The 20,997-nt window shown below is 37.3% G+C and overlaps 1 protein-coding gene across 5 annotated transcripts in view; it reads right to left on the bottom strand.

Annotated features, from left to right (window-relative positions):
• Positions 1-1,546: 1,546 nt before the first annotated feature.
• Positions 1,547-20,997, bottom strand: part of LOC112974981 (collagen alpha-1(XXVIII) chain-like) — a 44,254-nt gene continuing 24,803 nt past the window's right edge. For all 5 annotated transcript variants that reach the window (XM_026084516.1, XM_026084518.1, XM_026084519.1 and 2 more), the window contains 19 exons: positions 20,005-20,073; positions 18,679-18,750; positions 18,037-18,105; positions 16,670-16,741; positions 15,718-15,786; positions 15,234-15,302; positions 13,178-13,246; positions 12,005-12,073; positions 11,234-11,302; positions 10,099-10,167; positions 9,286-9,354; positions 8,190-8,270; positions 7,372-7,407; positions 6,140-6,176; positions 5,459-6,016; positions 4,423-4,664; positions 3,760-3,850; positions 3,580-3,672; positions 1,547-2,147 (listed from right to left, as the gene is read on the bottom strand). In XM_026084516.1, coding sequence (XP_025940301.1) covers positions 1,930-2,147; positions 3,580-3,672; positions 3,760-3,850; positions 4,423-4,664; positions 5,459-6,016; positions 6,140-6,176; positions 7,372-7,407; positions 8,190-8,270; positions 9,286-9,354; positions 10,099-10,167; positions 11,234-11,302; positions 12,005-12,073; positions 13,178-13,246; positions 15,234-15,302; positions 15,718-15,786; positions 16,670-16,741; positions 18,037-18,105; positions 18,679-18,750; positions 20,005-20,073 — 2,121 coding nt within the window. In that variant the 3' untranslated portion in view covers positions 1,547-1,929. The remainder of the gene's footprint in view (positions 2,148-3,579; positions 3,673-3,759; positions 3,851-4,422; positions 4,665-5,458; positions 6,017-6,139; positions 6,177-7,371; positions 7,408-8,189; positions 8,271-9,285; positions 9,355-10,098; positions 10,168-11,233; positions 11,303-12,004; positions 12,074-13,177; positions 13,247-15,233; positions 15,303-15,717; positions 15,787-16,669; positions 16,742-18,036; positions 18,106-18,678; positions 18,751-20,004; positions 20,074-20,997) is intronic.

The following is a 20,997-nucleotide window of genomic DNA, read 5'->3' as shown; positions in this document are numbered from 1 at the left end:
CAGTAGTTACGGCTTTTCGTTGCGTCGTAGGTTTTTTTTCCCCTCATACAAGGTAACATCCTTATTGTTCTGGGTGAAAATTAAACCAAACAAAAATCCTCTGTAAAATTGGCCAAACATAACTTTTCTTTCACTTTAAGTCCCGTTCTTTTTTTTTTCTTTTAAGTAGATTGGATGTATCAAAATATTCTTTATCTGGAATAATTTGGAAATTGCCTCTAGCTGTACTKTAGTTGTAACATCCTACCATTTTCCAATATACGATGACTACAAGTGCAGTCTGAAATATGGAAGGAAACTTGACCCTTGCCAGTTTTTCCCTAGAACTGGTCTCTGAATCTGAGGAGCCCTTTGCTGCCAACATGGAAGTCATTACAAGCTTGACCAAGTTTAAAAACCTCTGGAAAAATGCCTGTGCCTCTTCTCTCTCTTTACCAACTGCCTCACCGCGGGAGAGGGAACACCTGGCTGGCTCTGACAGAGATGAGCAGGATTTCCCCGGGGCTGGGAGCCCTTGAAGCAGGAAGGGTTACGCATTAGGCGAGGGGAGAGAGTGGGATGGAAAAGAGCAGAGGATTCATGGGCAGGCCTTACTTTAAAGCACCTCCGTCAATTTTTGTGTGTGTTTGAATATGGTTAATGAAACTCATTGTTGAAAAAATAGTTAAACACTGTAGGCCTGAGGCAAAATACAATTTTGATATGCCAAATTTACCATTTGTTTAGAACCCCCCCACCACCAAATTATAATCTTGTTTCATACGCAGGAGTGCCTAATCTGTGACATTTAGTCTTGTTAAAGACTTTGGCAGAAATCCAGTTATATCAGGAGCACATTTAACTGTAAGTTGTAACTTAGCTGTGAGATAACTTTTTAGTCCTGTAAAGGTACCATTATCCACTCTCTCCTGGCAGCAAAACCAGAAATGTTTTATTAGAACACAAGCTTTTAAGTATATAATTTGAGTAGTAAGAAACAAATCATATGCAGACAGACATAAGTGTAGAAAACTATGGCAGTGACAGGCAATACAGAATAAATTCTCGTTAGGACTATGCTGCAGTTGATGCTTTGAATGTAAATTAAAAGCACTTTTAAGAAACAGGTTAAAATACTAAAATGCATTTACAAATGAGACTTGGCTTTCAAAAGAGAAACGCATGGTGAAGAACCACTTTAGACATGACCTAACGTAATTAGGGAATGACAGCTATTGGTATTGTCTTTCATCTAAATTTGTGGATGTGTTTTAACTACATTTATCATATATCTTTCTAACTAATGGAAACTGAGGAATGTTTACATCAAAAACAGCTGAGATGTTGTTGGGAGAGGTCAGTAGCTCAGCTGCCTCCCTGTCTTGTGACCTGGTGAGTATGTAGGCAACAAACTGATACATTTTCTGTATTTATTTGATAACCCCTGAGTAGCACTTTGCATGTAATTTGGAAACTGATATTTTACACTTGAAATTATGAGAACACTTTTGCTTAAAAAAGCGAAGTCTTCGTTGCAAAATCCATGCCAAATATCAGATTTCTGTAACAAAGAGAAAAGAAATTATATAATAACAAAAGATTGCTTTCCAAAGCCATGTTTACAATTGAAAATTGAGTATCGTTACTGATTGTATAATGGTAGTGTTTAAAGATCCAGGTGAAGCAAGAGCAACTACTGTGGCAAATGCTATACTCATCAAATTGTGTACTCTTAATACTGCTGAAATTTTGTTACTTTGTTACAGGAGCATATCATACAATATATGCAGAAAGAATTAAAGCAAGCTTGCATAGGTAGACATTTTTCTCATTTGTGGGTATATGATTTCGCAATGTTAACATTCTTTTAATAAGTGGGTTTGGCTTTGCTTGCCGTACTGGATATTTGATAACTGACCCAAACAGTCAATAACTTCAACTTGCTAGTCGTTAATATAGAGAGAGATATGAATTCTTACCTCCAGAAAAAAATACACAAGCCTCTCTACATTCCTTTTCACTCTCAAAGCGATTTGCATTTCCGTCACAGCCACCATACCAAAACTGAGCACAAGCATTGGCTTGTTTATCATAGTACCATTTTATGATATAAACACGGCATGACCCTTGATCCAGTCTTAACTTGCATCGGGGGTCCAGGATATTTTCTGAAAAAAGAAAAGAAAAAAGAAACAATTCCATATGTAAAAATCAATTGTATTGCATAGGCTTTTAACCTTTAGATTTTTTTTTCTGCTAATGTTATATAGTAGTTTGAGAATCACTTTATGTTTCTAAAGATGTTAGAGTTGAAGACAAGTTAAAAGTGCATCTTAGTAACTCACAAAGTAAAATGTTCCTTTATTGGCATTGTTGTAGTAGCTTCAGAAATAATAGTATTGTGGCTCCATATAAAAGAGTTGCAAGCAATCTGATAACTTTGAAACCTAATTATCAACCATCAGTCTTGTGAGCAACCAAAAACTGTAAGCTAAAGAACTGTAAGTTAGTTGCACCTACTATTTTCATAAAGCTTACGTATGGCCATCATCCTCCTGCAGTACACTGCTTCAGTTTTGATACTAGTTTTCTTTGTGGTTTCTATGTGCTTTCTCTGTGGCAGCAGAGGCATTAGAATAGTGGTAAGAATATAGAACTTCACTCTCCTTTTGTAAGATGTGTGCTACATACATAATAAAATGGTAGTAATTACGTATATACTAGTTAAATTTGAATGTGAAGCTTAATGGTTAATGATTGTTACTTCCTACAGATAAGCACTACAGGACCATGGTATGTTAATCTAGTATAATTTATTTTAATAATATCATGACATAAAAGATATTTTTCCTTCAAGTTTGATCTTGTGACATTGATATTCTGCAATGGCATTGACAACAGTTATCTTGAAACTTACAAAAATAAAAAATCTAGTTATTGCAAGAGGCAGAATATTAGGCCTCTGGCATACTCATGCCCATGTTTCCAGGAAAAATGCTCTCTTCTCTTGCTCCCATCATAATATACTATTATTGGAACTCAGAAGCGTGAATTCCCTAAATGACGGAAAGAATACTTTCAGACATTTTATATGAAAAGAATCACTCCTTTGAGCAGTCAGCTAATTACTATACTTTCCTTCAAATGAATAAACATATTTTTTCCTATTTTTCTTCAGAAGGAGAAATCTCTTTTTTTGTCTGATTCTGAAATCATTCTTTATCTTCTGTTTATGAAGCTTCCCATCTCCATAGACTGACYCTTCCTGGCTTTCCAGTGAATGCTGGAGAAGAATTTCCAGCTTGCTGGCCAGCCTCAGCTGGCGCTACGTTGCTTTTTTGGTGCCATTTATGAGCTCTGTCTCAGATTACATTTGACCTTACTTCTGCTGTAAGAGGGACAGTGGGATTTGGAATTTGGGGAGACAAGAACTGCAACTAGATCTGCTGTAAAATCCTGAAATGGCTTCTCTTCCATAACATGGACTCAAAATCTTCAGAGAGTACATAGGCCTAACAGAGTGACTCTGAATAAAATCTTACTAAACATTAGCATCAAGATAAGAGGGAACAAAATGAAAAATTAGTTATGATATATAACCTGGCCTTGGTGTGAGCACTGCAGTTGAAAGAGATGGTGTCAGCACTTTATCTGATGATGATGATGGTTTAGATGGCAATGATGATACTGCAGCTGCATGTGAAAAGAAACAGAAGACATTGATTTTTTGATCAGCCAAAAATAATTAGTAGGTGAAGAAATGAATGATGATAAAAATACCTTTGGTGTCCGCTGATTGCAAGAATGACTGTTCCTCCTCCTCTTGTTCTTTTTCATACACTTCATAAACTGCCATAGGAGGTAGTTTGGTCTGAAACGGGCATTTGATTTTCTTTGTTTTTCAGATATCATAAAGTGTCTCAAAATGAATTAGCTCTTCACCGCTTAGAGGTTCTCTAATGTTTTTCCTTCCCAGTTACTCTGACTTCCATGTTAAGGATCAGGACTATAACCAGGTTGGTTTACCAGGAGGGTTGGCAATCCTAAATCTGGGATTTTTTTCTGAGTTGACTTTTACAGCATTTTATTCTATAAACTGAAAAATGTAGGCTACAGTTGAGTTTAAAACTATTTTTAGAGTTAAGTATTACAGTATAATTGCACTTTAACAATGTTATGTTTCACATTGTGGCACAAATATAACTGCATTAAATGCAGTAGTAATAATCCTTGTAACAACATCAGGAATGAATTATAATCATTAGATAACTGCCTGCATACAACATCAGAACTCTTATTCAGAACTACCAGATCCAGTATACTAAGTTAAAGGAGATATTTTAGTACCTGACCTGTAGAAAAGTAGGGAAAGAGTTACATATTGCATCAGGCAACAGAAGAAAATACAGGTAAAGCTCATTAAAGCTTGCTGAATTTTCATACCGGAACTAATGGTTGAGGAAGATTGCCAAGATTTAGAGGAATTTCTACTGTAGATACTCCAGATCTCTCTGTTGAAAGTGATTGTCTATTAACATTGTTGTTCTGAAGTAAGTAATGTGAAAATCTTGAAGACAGTGAATGGCTAGGTGGTCCACTTAGGCTTACACCATTTCCATTATGATTGTATATTAGGGCACCATGTTCATCTTCACAAAATTGGTTAACTAATTTAGACTCCAGAGCTGTTAAAAAAAAAGTTAAAAAAATTATACTTGGAAGTTCAATGGATTTTTCCTGAATCTGGATTATTTATACACATAATACACATGAAATCCTATGCACATTTAGATTATTTTTACACATCTAAGATGTGCATAAATAATTCCAGCAATTTCAGGCTCTCTGGACTATGGTTTTTATTTATCACAAACTTGCCAGCCCATAAGACCTCTGTATGGTACAAAATATGTGGTACTCATCTGAGGGTGTTCATCTGAGTTTCCATATCTCTCCAAAGCATATCAGTCACTAGCTGGTAGTAGGAAAATAATTGTTTACCTTACTCATGTGAATAACCCAAAGAAAGTGATTTATTTCCCAATGGAAGTAAGTAAATAGACTTTATCTCAGTGGGTTAGATTCTAGCTTTCTAGTTCGGTGGTTTTACAGTGCACGAGCACTTATTCAGCTAGAAAGCTAGATTAAATGACTGTGTGCAAATTCCTAGCTTGTAGTGACATCCCCCATTGGTGTGGTGCATCATTGGCCTACACCACGACTCCTTAAAAGAAGGGAATCTGCACATACAGGGTCCTGTTACTTTGCACCTCTCAACTAATCCTCATCAGCATCAAAACCCAATTTCCAGAGAGGTGATGCATCTTTTTCTCTGTTCTGAGGAGCGCTGGATACAATGCAGAATTCAGCTAAGATCTCTTCCCATCGTATGAAAAGCAAGCCATTCTTAGATGGGATGAGTTCAGCTAGCTGTTTGGAGCTCAGAAATATTTACAGAATAAAGCTGTGATGAACGTACCTGGAAGGGTATTAAAGTCATCGATGAGATACATATGTTCTCTGTCTGGATCTGAAGCAATCAGATTTAGTTCACGCACGAATTCAACCTGTGTTGGATCTGAAGTATTTACTATTCCTATTGCATACATTTCAACGTTTGCTGCATGAGCCTCTCGAACCACAATATCTAGTTTTACAGCTTCTCTCTTGTCTGCTTGGCCATCTGTTAGCACAATGGCTACTTTTCGCACACCTGTTCGAGCACCAAAAAATCCTTCCTGGGTTGCTTTACGGATAGCAGTTCCTGTGTAAGTGCCTTCTCCCATGTATTGCATTTTTCTAATTGCTTGTTTCACATCCTGTTGAGTTGTATACTTGTTCAGACCAAATTCTAGCCGAACTTCTAAACTGTATAGTACAAGGCCAATTCTGGTAGCGTTTCTGCCTACAGTTACTCTGTCTACTAAAGCAGTAACAAAGTCTTTGATAATCTCAAAATTTTCTGGTCCCACACTCTCAGAGCTGTCAATGACAAATACAAGTTCCATAGGAATTTCCTTACATTTAATTCCACAACCTACAAAGGAAAAATAAAAACCAGATTGTGATGACTTACTTGGTATCCTTTTGGAAAGGAGAAGAATGTAAATGTAAATGGAGGAAAATAGAATCTGAAATTAAAGGTTTCCTGAATACTTACCACATATCGCTTTAATTAATTTAATTATATCTTCTCTCTAGATAAGAAAAAAAATAAATATAAAAATATTTCACAATTTGTCTCTTTCAAATGATGTATAACATTGATGCTACCAAGATTTCATTTATAATTAATATCTGCAACCTGCAGGGACTTGAAAAGAACCTTAGTGTTTAACTTTCAATCCTGACCCTGCAAGCCTGAAATCACTTCTACCTTTTACAGTGAACTATTTGATATGGTGTATAAGAGTCAGTAACTTGGCAAAAAGGTAACACCTCTTCCTAAAACAATTAACTACTGTTATTGTAAAGAATGTTTTGCGCTGATTTGGTTTTCATTAAACTTAAAGTCAAAACCCATTCGTATTTCAGCATTTAAATAACATGGATTTCCCTTTGCACTTAGGCAAATGCATAGGGAATGGCAAAACAGACCCAACTTCAAGAAGTGTATTGCTAGTACTGAGKGTAGAGTAGAAGTGTAGTGCTAGTAATGAGCTGGCATATGAAGGGAAGAGCCAAGACAGAATGGAATTTGGATTTGTGAATCGTAATGTATCTGCCCCATGTATTACCCAGCTTTTGGCAGCAAAAAAGAGTTGCTACCTTCACAGCTCTCTGCTCAGAGAAGGGATGCTCTGGTGACACGCAGGTACCAAAGTGCTCCTTGTTACTAGACCAAGCATTTGTTACAGAAGTGCATGACAGGACTCATTTGGCACCGAGTTAGTCTTTCACATACAACCTTTTGCCACTGCTGCTCAGCTTCCACCATAAACCTCAACGGTATTTATGTAGTCACAGACATGCTTTACTGAATTAGGATCTAGTGCAGTTCAGGCTTAGCAGAAGTGTAATTAGGTCCATAGACCTAAGACCATGACAGGTTTGCAGATTGTCACTCTTTAAACTCTTAAATACATTTTAAAAATCTTTCCTGTGATAGCTACACACCGAGGTCCTTCAACCACAAAAGAATGTGTAGAAGAAAAATACATAAAATCATCAGGAATTTCAAATTCCATTTCAGCATAAAGTAAATGGGGAAAAGGTCAGAAGCCTTTGAGTGGTTTCTTTCTATACTACTACTTCTTTCTGTACTACTACTGAGACCACTTCTAATCAGAAAACTCCTTCCATAATAATTTACATATGATCCATTTCAACTGATGATATCTTGCATTGTGTTTATATGTTGCTTTAATAGGATTTATAACAGGATTTGCTTACTGTTAGGCCTTGCTCTCCCTTTGGTCCAGTTTTGCCCTGCAACAGTGATCATTAATTTAGCTATTGCAATTAGTCAGTAACATTGTAATTTAGAATGTGACTTCATCAATACCATTATTAGAATAATATTTAGCAAATAACTTTTGCTATAAAATCTAGTGTTCTTGTGCATACAGTATCTACAGCCTCCTAAGATGATGAGGTTTCTATGGGAATTGGATGACTTCAGGTCTCCCACTGATCATGGTGTTCAGTCTGAGTTAGAAAGGGAGAATTTGTGCAAAACTTTCCCATCTACTATGCTATGTTCATTTCCTTTCGAGACCATATACCTACCTGAGACTGTAGAAGCATCAGAATTCCACTTCATCAAATGTGGATGTAATAGAGCCAGTGTCAGGGCAAGGACTGCAATGGTGTTTATGTATCCCTACTTAATTATATGCAAATGTCAGAGCAGAAGGGCACCACAGTTTCCTGTCCAGCTTTTTCAAACCTGCCCATCAGCAGAAGTTCCCATTTTGCCTCTGTTCATCAGTTCATCAGCTTTGAGAAGTCTGATCTACAGTTATTTGGTAACTATAGTTAGAATTTGCATAGTTTAAAATTGCATAGTTTTGTCTTCTTAAAAAATGGTGATTGATTTTCACTAAGAATTTGGGGTACTCAGCATGGAAATGTCTTCTTTATACTTTTAAAGCTTTTCATAGTTTCAGTTTCTTAAGCATTTCCTAAGCATAGTACTTAAATAGCAAGAAAACCACACTTTATTGTGAAGTAGTTTAAAAAAATGGACATGATAAACCCAAGTTACTCACAGGTTCTCCAGATAAACCAGGGTCACCCAAGTTGCCTTTTTCTCCTTTTTTCCCCTTTTCACCTGTAGCTCCTCGATGTCCCTTTAAAACCATGTTGGTGAATCAGACAAAGTGCAAGTCAGAGTTACCTTTTATATTTCTCTCTAGCTGCCTTTGTTAAATTCACCTTCAGCTTCTGACAAAACTTAGAAATCTTTGTTTAGAGACTGTTTAAATCAATTGATGTTGGAGAAGAGAAGGCTGAGAGGAGATCTTATCAATGTGTACAAGTATCTGAAGGGAGGGTGTCGAGAGGATGGGGCCAGACTCTTTTCAGTGGTGCTGAGCGACAGGACGCGAGGCAATGGGCACAAACTGAAACACAGACACTTCCATCTTAACATGAGGAAACTTTGTGAATTTCATGAATAACTGGTACTACTGATTAAGCATTTTTACAGAAAAAGTAGCTGAAGCAGTTTGAACAATGAACCATCTCAAGCAAGTTCGTGCAGACAGGGGTTTCATGAGATACTGCATGATGGAAATGAGCATCTGTTTCTGAGAAAAATAAGATAACAACAGGGAAATTGAGAAGAAAGGCAAGGAAATAGTCAGAATGAATAATGGGAATATCACTCTGAGAAACTTTTTGGCCAGAAAAGGTGTTTGGAATAGCAAAGAAAGGAATTAGCTTCTTATGGTTTGAGTTCTACTAAGCTAAGGAAATAGGACCTTGTACATTTTTTGTGAGTTGATATGATTGTGTCCAAAAACTGATTTCAACAGTCATTTCTCTTTTCTTTTAACACTGATGTATTCCCCAAATTTTGCAAACTGTGTGGGTAAAAGAAAGGCAACAATATTAGATCTAATATCTATATTTCTTTTTATTGCAGTAGATGATAAACCTCATATGATATTAAAGTATGCAACACTGAAAATGATGCTACTCTAAAATATTAAATTGATCATGCAAATGGTTTGGGTTTTCCTAAATCCCACGAACCCTAGTAGATCTAACCATTTCCTATTAACAGAATTCCCATGCCCTTCAAATGAGCATCTTCAGTATGTTGATTGGGGCCCCAGACATTATCTGATTTAGGTATCATACCTTCTGTCCCAAAAGTCCTTCTCCAGGAGGCCCTCGGGGTCCTGGCATTCCTTGAATTCCTTGTTCCCCCTAATGATAATCCAGGTAGTGCTATTAACCCTTGGTAGACATTCATTATGCATTAATTTTAAATGTTCAAAGAGAAAGTGTTTCAAACTGCATTTTAGCAAGTGCATTGAGACACTTGAGACAATGCAACAGCTAACTTTTACTGTCTTTCTCAAATACTTCAATAGCATGTCTGCTATAAAGATACGTAACATTTAAAAAACCACATGGTCATTGTCTTTTCCAGTTCTTGTACTCTCTCTCTCCCATCCCTTTTTATTCTTTCCTGTTCCTCCATTCTTATTGCTGTCTTTTTAGTCTGTCTCTCCTGATAACATGCTTATGTAAAAGCACAAGTTACAGGTGAAAAGGAACATTACACACAGATTCAGGATGGGGAATCTTTCTCAAACAGAGTTGGTAATTCACATAACTAGTTCAGACTGTCTCCATGGGCATGACAGGTTGGGCAGAGGGAAAGATGTGTTTCATTTTGGTTCATTTTGTAAGTTTATCTCCCTCACAAAAGATGTTCCTGCTCCCTCCTCCCTCAGTACACACATCCCCTTGGGCTTGTTTATGGCAGTAGAGACAGAACATAATTTGTAGATGTTCATGTTATCCTTTTCATTTTTTAACTACAGGCTCTCTGTCATACAAGAAAATCAAATAATAACGTGAAATCTTTCTTAATTCCTTAATACTGTGATAGTCAGATTGACCACTGAGCGCAGGTTAAGTGTTGAAGACACTGAGTCTTTTTACCTTAGTTCCCTGAATACCTTCACCAGGAGGTCCCAAAGATCCAGGTGGTCCTGGGCGTCCCATAGTTCCCTGGGGAGAAACCCTGTATATGTTAAATACAATATTCATAATAAAAATACATAACAAATTGTTTTACCACCATGCAATTTTCTGTCACACCTCTACCACATGGATATCCTTCTAGAAGTAGTGACAATAAGATTGATCTATCTGAAAAAGAGATTTTTTTAAGCCTTTATCAGATTATTTAAATCCAGTTTATACTTCAAAGGAGTCACTGAGGGCTTAATTGTCATTGAATATGAATCATCTTGCTGACAGAGATGAGCACTGCACTGAAAGATGGATTGTATTGGTGGGACATTGTGGATTGAATTATGATTTAAGAGTGGATTATTATTTCCTAAATGATGTGGCATCTTTCATCACCACTAAGGTTCACAGTAAGACCTATGCACTAATATGGCATTGCAAATTAACAGCACATGTTGCTTAGTTTTTAAGAGAACACTAGAGAAAATGTTCCAGTTTCATGCTGTTCATAGGAAAATAACCCAAACTCACACAGTTCATTATTAATTTTATACCTATATTGCCATTCAAGTATCCCTGCATAAAATTTTTGATTTCCTCATTTGTAAGGATTGTATGTGCCTGCTCAATCCTGAGCCAAGCACAGCCTAGGACATTGCTTAGCCATTGACCTAGCTTTCATGTCAACGTGAACTGAATTTCTGGGACCAACAAGCCATGCTATGCAGGTAATACACTATTATGTTGCAAAATGCTTGCATTTGACCTTGTTTAGTACTTTTACCTTTACATTCTAAAACAGTTCTTTTGTTTTAATAGGCTTCTAAAGCTGAGCTGTGGGAGGGTAAGAGCCTCTATTTTTGGAGCTTTCTATAGTTATAATTATTTTCAGGCATTGCCATAATGTATGTTATGATTATATAAATATTCAAAAGTCACTGTATTCCTTAGCTATCTTATTTGTGGTATTAGCTGTTTCTAGTGAAGGGAAAAGATGGAAAACATGCAGATGTGTATGTATAACCACATATTTATATATAATACATAGCTTTGCTTTTTTAGAAAATAGACAAAGGGAGACATAATTGTTTAAATGGCTTACTTTTGGTCCTGGTAGGCCTTCACCTGGGGGACCTGGGAGACCAATTGGTCCTCTACTACCTGGATCACCCTGAAAGTTAAAAATAAGTAGTGAATACCAAAATTTAATTTGTCTCTAGAATTCCTAGCATCTCTTGTACTCAGATGGGACAAAGAGACAGGAGAGTCATTGAAGAGCACAGCACAAGTCCAAACGATGCTAAACCTTGATTACTGCAGGTCGGACAAGACAGATATTGGGGAGAAACAGTGGCTAGAGGTCTGAACATACCCAAGACATGATTTCTGAGCTTGTACAATCAATTATGCAATAATTACATAAGAATTACAATTCATTTATTGCGAAATGATCTCCAGTTCCCCAAAGCCAACAAAAGTCTTTTGCTTGCTGCCCATCAGAGTTGAATCAGTCTGTATGTTCACACTGTCACTGTTCAATACCATATGTTTTCTATCAGTGCCTTAGGACAGCCAGGAGTTTGATGAGAATGGAGAAAAGATGTATGTCCTTTTAAGAGATGTTAAACATGCTTAAATAGCTTTAGTCAATCCATCAACTGCCTGTATAAATCTAGTAATCTAGTAATCAGCGTCAAGGTCAGTTCTGAAGTTAAGCTTGAAGAACTTCTATGGGATCTACCTTTTATAAACTGATGAGTAAATCAAAGCTAGTTAAAAAAGGTATTTTTACTATGACCCATGAGTAGGAATTGCATCTGCATGTAGTAGAGTATACACATGCATTTACTCTTCTAAAATTTAAGGTCTGTACCTTAGGTCCTGGTAGTCCAACTCCATCAGGGCCTTGTTCACCTGGAATCCCAGGAAGGCCTGGCAAGCCCTGAAATTAAATGCACAGATAGGCTATTAATTTAATTTAAGGCTATGTTGACTACATGCATTTGTAAACATTAATATGGCTAGTATCTTGAATACATTGTCTGTTAGCGGGATCACAGTGTGCTGTAATTGGTTAAMTTTTACTCTCTGGTTAGCCAGAACTGGGATCCTTGGCACTTGCGTGTTTTGCATGTCATTCAAGAGACCTGCCTGTGTGTTTCAAACCAGAGGAGTCTGGTGTAGAGAAACAGGTGCAAAAGCAGCCTGGGCATCAGATTGAAAAATATATCAGGAAGCATTATAAATACTTCAAATTCTAGTTTCTATATTGACATTCGTTAATTTTTATTCCTCAGTGTGGTAACTGCATGCACAACTATAGTTGTCTTTAGCACAGATAAATGCTAGTACTTCACCAAACTCGCCTGACTCAGCAATGTTCCTGGRACTCTGTCACCTCCCAAGCATGTAACTGCCAGGGCTGGTGGAGCACAGTTTTGAGCAGACTGGACATGTGAGGTCAGGCTGGGTGCGCTGCATAGAAGTGCAAGATGGGAGAGAAATAGAAAGCCTTTTCTCTTTGTATCCTTTTTGTCAGGACTGGCCATATCTTCTAGTACAAGGTTGTGTAAAGAGTTGTAAAGTAGGTAGATGAATTCTTTGTACCACCCTCAACAGCCAGATGAGCAGAACGAAGGACTGTTTGCTCTTCTGGCTCTTTAAATAGTAGTTGCTTTTTCAGTGGTTCTGGGAGATAGTGTTGCCATGAGTTCACACCCATGTATATGGACACAGCTGTTTAACTTAGTTATATCCTCCTGTGTGGGGTTAAAATTCTGTATGGCTGGGCAGATGACAGTATCTTACATTAAGATATTGAGGGGGGACTGACAGACATCAATGATCCTATAAAAAAAAATTCCCCACTTGGAATATGTTACATTGTGTAATCAAGAGGAGTGGGGGATCTGGAAGGTCTCATAGGGAAATTTCTCTTCCTTTCCGTGGTATAACACACTTCCACAGCTGAGAAATGGATGCTAATTACCTCAGTGTCACAGGTATTTTTTTCCAATTGACATATAAAAATTGCCTATAAACTTACAGTCGGACCTGGATAACCGTCCCCTTTTGGCCCAAAGGGTCCAGGGGGTCCTGGAAGGCCACGGTCACCCTGATGAAGGCAGAAAAAAAAGCTGAGGTGAATTCCAGCACAATTGCTGGCAAGAAGTTTTACATGAAAGTGAAATTTCTTTGGGAAACATGTTACTGTGAGTTGATTTTATCTATGTCCTCATATATTTTACTGTGTGAATGACTATTGTAGATTATTAATCCTGGACTAAAACTGGGATATTGAATAGCTGAGGATTTACAGGACCTTTCACTTCTAAGACACTAATCTGAATCTTTTTCAGGAGCTCTGTCTGTTGGCATTTGTGGCCTATATATAAGAGAGAATGACTTCAATCCCATTCCCCATATTTTTATCACAATTATTATCATTCCAGCTTTTGAGAGATGAACCCATCTTGATAGACAGCCAAAAGACTAGCATAGAAATTGAATCACTCAGTAGCTGTTTTAGGTAATGCTCGTAACTGAAGATAAATAAACTGCAGCAGAGCATTGGAAAAACACTGTATTGCTTCTGCACATGCTGATTGTGCTACGTAGTGAGACAGAGGACCTAGGGCTGGGGTCACCAGTGGTTTGTGTGGCCAATTAAAAAGTTTTGTTACAAGGTTCCTCTGGTTTTGTTGTTCCAGAATTGTATTTTCCTATATTGCTCTGTGTGTTGTGAAACCTTATTGAAGCTATTTGGCATAATAGAAGTCTGTGACTGGAGATACACAATTAAATTCCTTTTACCCAGTCAGACAGCTGAAATACCAGGAGTATACCAGGCACAGATTTACCAGGGAAACTAAGAGGACTTTAACCTTCCCAGCAGTATTGGATGGTGCAGTGAGTTGTTCTGGGTTACAATTGGATGGATGATCAAGACTATGTTTTGTCCCTGCACCTATCCAAAATATGGGCCTGCATTACAGTGCCAAGCATAGGTCCATACAAAAGTCATGAAAAAAAAGCAAGACTGGTAAAGGAATTTTACCTATACAGCTTAGTCAAGATGCGTGCCTGAGGGTGAAGCAACAGCAAAACCACTAATGCTGACAAAGATAGGAAAAAGAACGTTGTCACAGAAGCATACTGAGTGTGGCTCATACGAAAGAACTTTTGGGGCTTGAGGCTGAATAAAAGAGATTTGCAACCTTGAGCAAAGGACCTGTCTCCTCTTGATTGATTTCTGTGGGATGCTCAAAATCAGGACCATGTGCAATTCTCTGTGAATTAACTGTCCTGTGCCAGAAAAGTACCTGATTCCATCATCAGCTTCTCTTCCTGATGAAAATAAGTTTAAGAACCTTAGCAACCAGCTAACTAATCAAAGAGGGATTAAAATTGTTCTAAGATGCTTCTGTTACTGTGTTAGATTCACACAAAGGACAAGGGACACTGACTAAGAGCACTGTCAAATTCACTAAGTAAACAAAACCTGAGAAAACAATTTTTTTTCCAATTTATTTTGAGAAACACAGCTTCATATGTCATAGGTTTCTTGGTACCTAGCCAAAATCAACCCTGGAATGAAGAGCAGCTTGCAAAAGTTGAATCTAGGTAATACTGAGGCAATCCTGGAGTAGTACTAAAAGGAAGTCCTTATGATTAGCTACTCTTTCATCTTCTACTACTACTACTTAAGGGATCTGTTCTCATACTGCCAGTTTGCCCATGTCCTGAGATCTTGGAGTCTATGTATTACTTTGTGCCATACTTAGGAATGAAACAATAAAAAGTAGCCTGGCTGAAAGAAAATGTTGTTTACCGTCTGCTTGACAGGTAGGCTGTTGTAAGCACATAAATCAGGTGCTTTGTCTGTACTTACTCCTCATCACTTAAAAACAATCAATTTCTTCCTGGTTCTTGGCCCCATAAAAGTTTTGTAGCTCATGGGGTCTGAAAGATTGACTGCCCATGGTCTCATGGTAGCTCATGGTCTCACACTTTGCCATCCTAAGTGATTTGCTGTTGTTTCATTGAAATCCTGCCTTATTTTATACTTCTAGCTGAAATTAGTTTACCAATTTAAGAGTTACCTTTGCCCCAGGAAGCCCAAACCCTGGTTCTCCAATTGGCCCAGCAAGACCAGGTAATCCAATATCACCCTGCAGTGAAGAAAATGTAAATCTTATTTATGTATTTTGTTAAAAACCAAGCAGAGTCATTTTTAGAGTTTGTTATGTATATTTATATATATTAAATGTAACAGCTAAAATACTTCCTTTTTTTTGAAGACGTTTAAGATAAACACCAAGAGCAGAAGACGGGAAAGTATTTTGATGTCCAAAGATATCCAAGAAATTTACATCTCAGGTAGACCAAACCTGAAGCCAGCAATTAGTTAATACCAGAGCATTATAGTAACTAGCCTGGATACAATCCGTAACTCTGTTCATAGGAAAAAAGCTTTAGGTAACCTCATATGGCTGAAATGATTTACACTTTCTACTGATAGTATGGCCTACTTCATAGGTTTCACGCTGTGTTTATAAACACTAGGAGTTGGAGTGTGGATGTTACCTTTGGTCCAGGCACAGCTCTTCCGGGAGGGCCTGGCATTCCAAGACGTCCTGGCACACCAGGCTCTCCCTACAGTGAAGGAACAAGAGCAAAAACAATGGATTTTTTCTTCCAGTGGGCAAAAACATTTTTTAGAGAAAAGATTTATGCTACAATTTATAATATTTAATTAAAAGTCTATTAGAATTTTTAATATTCTGATAATACTTTATCTTGAATAAAATCTTAACTATTGCAACTGAACTGTTAACCACCATAATTCTGATTTATCAATGCAAATGGGGTTCTCAGTCACTCAAAGAATACATGTTATTAGAAATCCTTTTCTTAGTGTATTCTAGACTTGGTCCATCATAGCCAGTGCTCAAGGCTTTCTGCCCAGCTTTCTAGGTATACTGAAAACATGTATTCTTCTGTTAGAATAGATTATGAAAAGATACTCTTTTCAGTGTAGTTTTTTACCTTTTTTATTTTTCCCCACTCTTTCATGTATAAATAGCAAAGACTGCGTAAGAAATCAGAGGAGGGACCTGGAGTAGCTCTTCTCTCACTTTCAGTAACTATTTGAATAGAAACTTCAAGTCCATAAAAGAATATCAGCCATGAGTTAGTGTACAGGAAAATAAAGTCTTGTCACGTATGTACATGCCAGACACCATGCTGTCTTACCAAATATTTCAGCATAAAAGTACAAATATTAGTGTCCCTTAATTTTTTTTCAAGCTGAAGGGGAAGCAATATAGTGAATTTTGAAGTTTTAAAAAATGTTTCTAGATGTTTATGTGGGTCTATGGTGGATCTTGCTAAGAGAAGCCTTAGCTGAACATATATTTTTGTAATTATTTTTCAAGAAGCAAGTTCATACCAGGCTAGTTGTTTTTGAGATCTACAACAAAATACAACTTTGACTTCAAGGGGCTATTTTACACACATAATGTGTTAATAAACATACTTTAGCTCCTGCAGGCCCAGGCACTCCTGTTGGTCCTGTTAATCCACGTATTCCTCTCTGACCTGGATCTCCCTACCAAAATGGAGAAGACATGTCACACACTTACCAAAATGTTTAGAAAGCATTACCTGAAATTATTGGTAAATTTCAGTGAAAAACAGTGAAATTCTATCGTGTAACTGGTGCAGATGAGCTGTTCCCATTGCCTTCTTTGGGTAAATCAATTCTGGTCAGTACTTGTCAAGTTTTGAATTTGCACACTTAAAAATAGATAAATCAGCTCAAATTCAATTAAGTGACTATTAATTAATGACTATTATGAAAAAAATAATACCCCAAAGGAGTTGATTGCTTCTTTGCAGCTGAAGAATCAAGTTAAGTAGTTACATGAAGAAAGATATTATTTAAGAGAAATAATCCAAAAACCCCATACTTCACTCAAAGGTAATCTTTTGTATTCAAAGACAAATAYATTAGAAACTTCCCTTCTCTTAGGGTCAATCAAGTGATGACAATACCCTCTCTGATTGATCAGCTTAGATTTCCAGGCAAAAAGACTAAGAATAGATGGTGTAAAGTTTGTAAAGAGATAACTGCTAATTAAGCACATAACTGGGCTGTAATCATTACAACAAAAATGAAATAGATGTGAGTCCAGAATCACTCTGCAAAAGTTCCAATACAGTAATTATTTTATTTCCTGCAACACGTCATCTGCATGTATTCTCTACAAGGTAATGTGAAAACAGATGGATGCCTTGATTTTCTTTCCTTCACTGTTTTTTCAGCTGTTCCAGCTTCTCRCAATTGTGGTATTTAATCTGTTTATTTCTCTTCCATTGTGATGTTTAATCTTTTTATAATGGCTTGGACAATGACACCAGTAACTTCCAGTGTCTTTTTTTCACAAGATAAAGAGGCTGACATGAGGAAACAGAATTACTTCACCTTCTGTGAGGCCAGTACAAGAGCCAGAACCCCAATTATTGACCCAGTTATTCCTACTTGGAGAAGCAGTAGTCTCAGCAAAAATCAGTAACTCTTTGTGGATCTCTGGGACAAGACACTGTCACAGGTACTGGGAATTCTGAGCCACTGAACTGTTGTGCTGTCCATTCCTAGAATTTCTATGAAAAAGATGTCCTGGATGGTCTTTTATTAGCTTCACTATTAAAAAAGTTATTGTTGTCGTTTTAGGCTGAGACTGAAACAAACTGCAATTAATCACTTTTAGAAGTACTCATTAACCTGTTTCTCGAAGTCTATTTTTTTCATTATTTATATTCCACCAAAAAAGGGAAGATCTTGACAAACCTATTCCTGGAGCATTACAATTTTGAATTTCACCTTTAGTAAGAAATTCTCACCTTCTCCCCCTGTATTCCAGCCCCTGGAGCACCTTCAGGACCTCTGAGACCAGGTAGTCCTGGTTCACCCTGTAATGCAAAAGTTAAAGCAGCACTTCAGAGAGCTGTACGGACATCATGCAAGATAAACTCTGCATTCACTTGAATAAGCTAATTAAAATCACAAACCTTTTTAAGTTAATGGCAAAACTCCCATTGACTTTAGATGGCCCAGAATTTTCTTTCAGTATTCAGAAGCAACCACTGTAAACTCGGGGTGGAAAGCATGAAGTAGCATGTTTCCTAAGTGCTGGCTGAACACTTTGAGTACATAATCTTTAAATATATGGGGTTTCTGGTTCTAGAAGATTACCAAGATCAGAAGGCTACAAAAAGTTGCCTGTAGCCATTTTAGTGATCTTCTTTCTGAGTTACAGGGAATTTGGAGGATTTTAAAAAAAACAATAACAACTGTGAACAGGATAATAGACAACCACCCTCCTAAAAAAAACACTCCTGAAAAGAGAAGTTTTTTAACCAAAAACTATGCTACTTTTCCCCTTGTCCATGAAAACCCTCTCTTCTTGGTTTAGATGTCAGCACAGGGCGAACAGTAGGAATGCTTGGCGAGAAGGAAGCAGGCTGAGACAGAAATGAACAAACCTTTTGTCCAGGGGCTCCGTCTTCTCCAGGAAGACCAGGCAGACCTGCCAGTCCTGAAGGGCCTGGCTCACCCTGACATCAATAAAAAGTAAGTCCTTCTGTTAATTGCAGACTTGTTACTGTTCTTTTTGAATCAAGGAAATCTGTTTTTAAAAGGCTACTAAAATGTATATGTATATTTATGGCAAAAATTAATGCATATAAGCCCAAATTTTGCAGTTTTTTTATAAAGACAATAATTCCCATTTATCACAGAAAGGGAAAGAAAGATGGCCTGGAAATAGCCCACTCTCTGATTGTTGGAACTGTGCATTTTATCTATGCAATTAATATTACTAGCTATTAATTCTTCAGCTCATTCTTAAAAAATTGCCATCATTTCATTAATTGGCAGCATTTAAAGAATATACAAGATATAGCTGACCGTGACATGATGATTCACATTTTGCTGGTGAAAATCAGAGTAAATCCACTAATGGTAGTGGTATTGACCTCAGCTTATTTACATAAGGCTCAAGACCCTGATTTGGTTTTAGATGAAATGGGAGCATTTGGGATCCAATAGGTTCACTCAGCATTACCATGGTTTGTGAAATTAAATAAAGAAACTAAATAATTTCTTTCCTCTTTCAATCTTCCCTCCCAAATCCCTAGATAACAAAAAAAGGAGCAAAACTTGGGCAGCCCTGTGCCTTTCCACTATCATGGAAGTGCTTTTTCATCCATTCCCATATTTTATGTTAAGCTGGCTGTTAATGACACAGGAACTGTTTATTATCTCAGTCCCTTTAGCACAAAGATAATCTGGTTACAGCTTCCTGTTTACTCCAAGCAAGCGTGCTTTCTGTTTAGTAGCACGGCTTGCTTACCATACAAAGGTATGAGGGTGTAGCTGTGGCTCTGTTTGCACCCTGTCCTTCTGTGCAAAAAGGGAAGGAGCAGCACAGTCACTATTGTTCAGTGCTTTTTTTCCACCAGCTCTGGTTATAGCTTAGCTTATGCTAGGGACTGCCACTTCTGACAGCTGTTTAATATTCTGGATGATTCTGTGGACAGACTTGTAGATGAGCTGTATGCAACACTGACCTGAGCATGGGCCAGCTGTATTCCATCACGGTAATCTTTCTGGCTTTGTATGAAGCTGGTGTATTTTAAACGATTCTATTTTTAGAGGTTATTGAAAGTCCGTGTTGAAAATTTTAAAGACCAAGAGCCTCAAGTCTATTTCTAAACCTATTCTAAGTGCCTACAGAAAGGCTATTCAAGAAACAAATCTCAAGTCCAAATAAATAAAAAATAATAATAATTCCTCTATTAACAATGTACCTTAGAACCAGGTTCTCCAATACCTCTTTCTCCTGGCACTCCAGTTTCTCCTGGCAGGCCTTGCTCGCCCTTAAGGAGAAAAATTTTTTTAAGAGCTTTATCACCGGAAAGATATAAAAGCATATTGGTTACTTACATTTAAAGAAAGATTATTTAGTGTGATATTGTTTTTAATATGATGTGTTAAACCCCTCATAACAAAGGTTGAGAATCTCCAGGTCCCTCCCTAAGCATATTTTGAGCTATCACCAGAAAGTTGTTGGTGGAAATGACTAATGCTGTAAATCTCCAATTAATATGTCCCCATGAATGTTTCCCACCAAAGTAGCTGGCATTTCAGCAGCRTATCTAACATCCACAGACAGTTCACCCTTGTCTGTCTTTGTACGAGGATCCTTAATCCACTTATACCTCTAGCTCCCTTTACTATTATTTAGTAACTTTCAGGCATTCAGAACTTTATCTGACACCTCTTTTCAGAAAATCACTTTAAATCTCCATTCCAAACACTTGAAGGGTGACCTCTTTCATTAACAGTTCTGGCTTGTGCAAACCAGTCAAGGATAAATTATTCTGACAGTTTTCCTTCAGCAAAGGTAATCTTAGTTAATACCTTGGACTGTTGTTAACTATGAGATATACTAAATACACAGAAGAAAGGCAGCCAATCTGTAAGATACGTATATATTTTTCTGAAATAGAAACAGTGCAGTGATGATAAAAGATGTTCTTGAAATTTTGGTACTCTGCTTTGTGAAGTACGAATACTTTTTGCTGGTGAAATGGAATTGATTCACTGGGCCTGCACCTGATGTGATGAAGCTGCGAGTCTAAAGCAGACAACCCTCGCTATGGCAACGTATCGAAGTACTCAGTTCACTGTCTGATATCTGTTACCCCTGAAGGTTCTGTGGTGAGTCAAGCCAAAACCTAAATAGATGGCATAGGTTTATCAAGGCTTTTCAGTGGAGTAGGATCTTAATAATAGGAATT

Source organism: Apteryx rowi, unplaced genomic scaffold (genome assembly GCF_003343035.1).
Source record: "Apteryx rowi isolate R43461 unplaced genomic scaffold, aptRow1 scaffold_645, whole genome shotgun sequence".
In the NCBI taxonomy this organism is placed as follows: Eukaryota; Metazoa; Chordata; class Aves; order Apterygiformes; family Apterygidae; genus Apteryx; species Apteryx rowi.
Note: the sequence above shows the minus strand (reverse complement) of the source record. Positions and strands in the feature narration are given on the sequence as shown.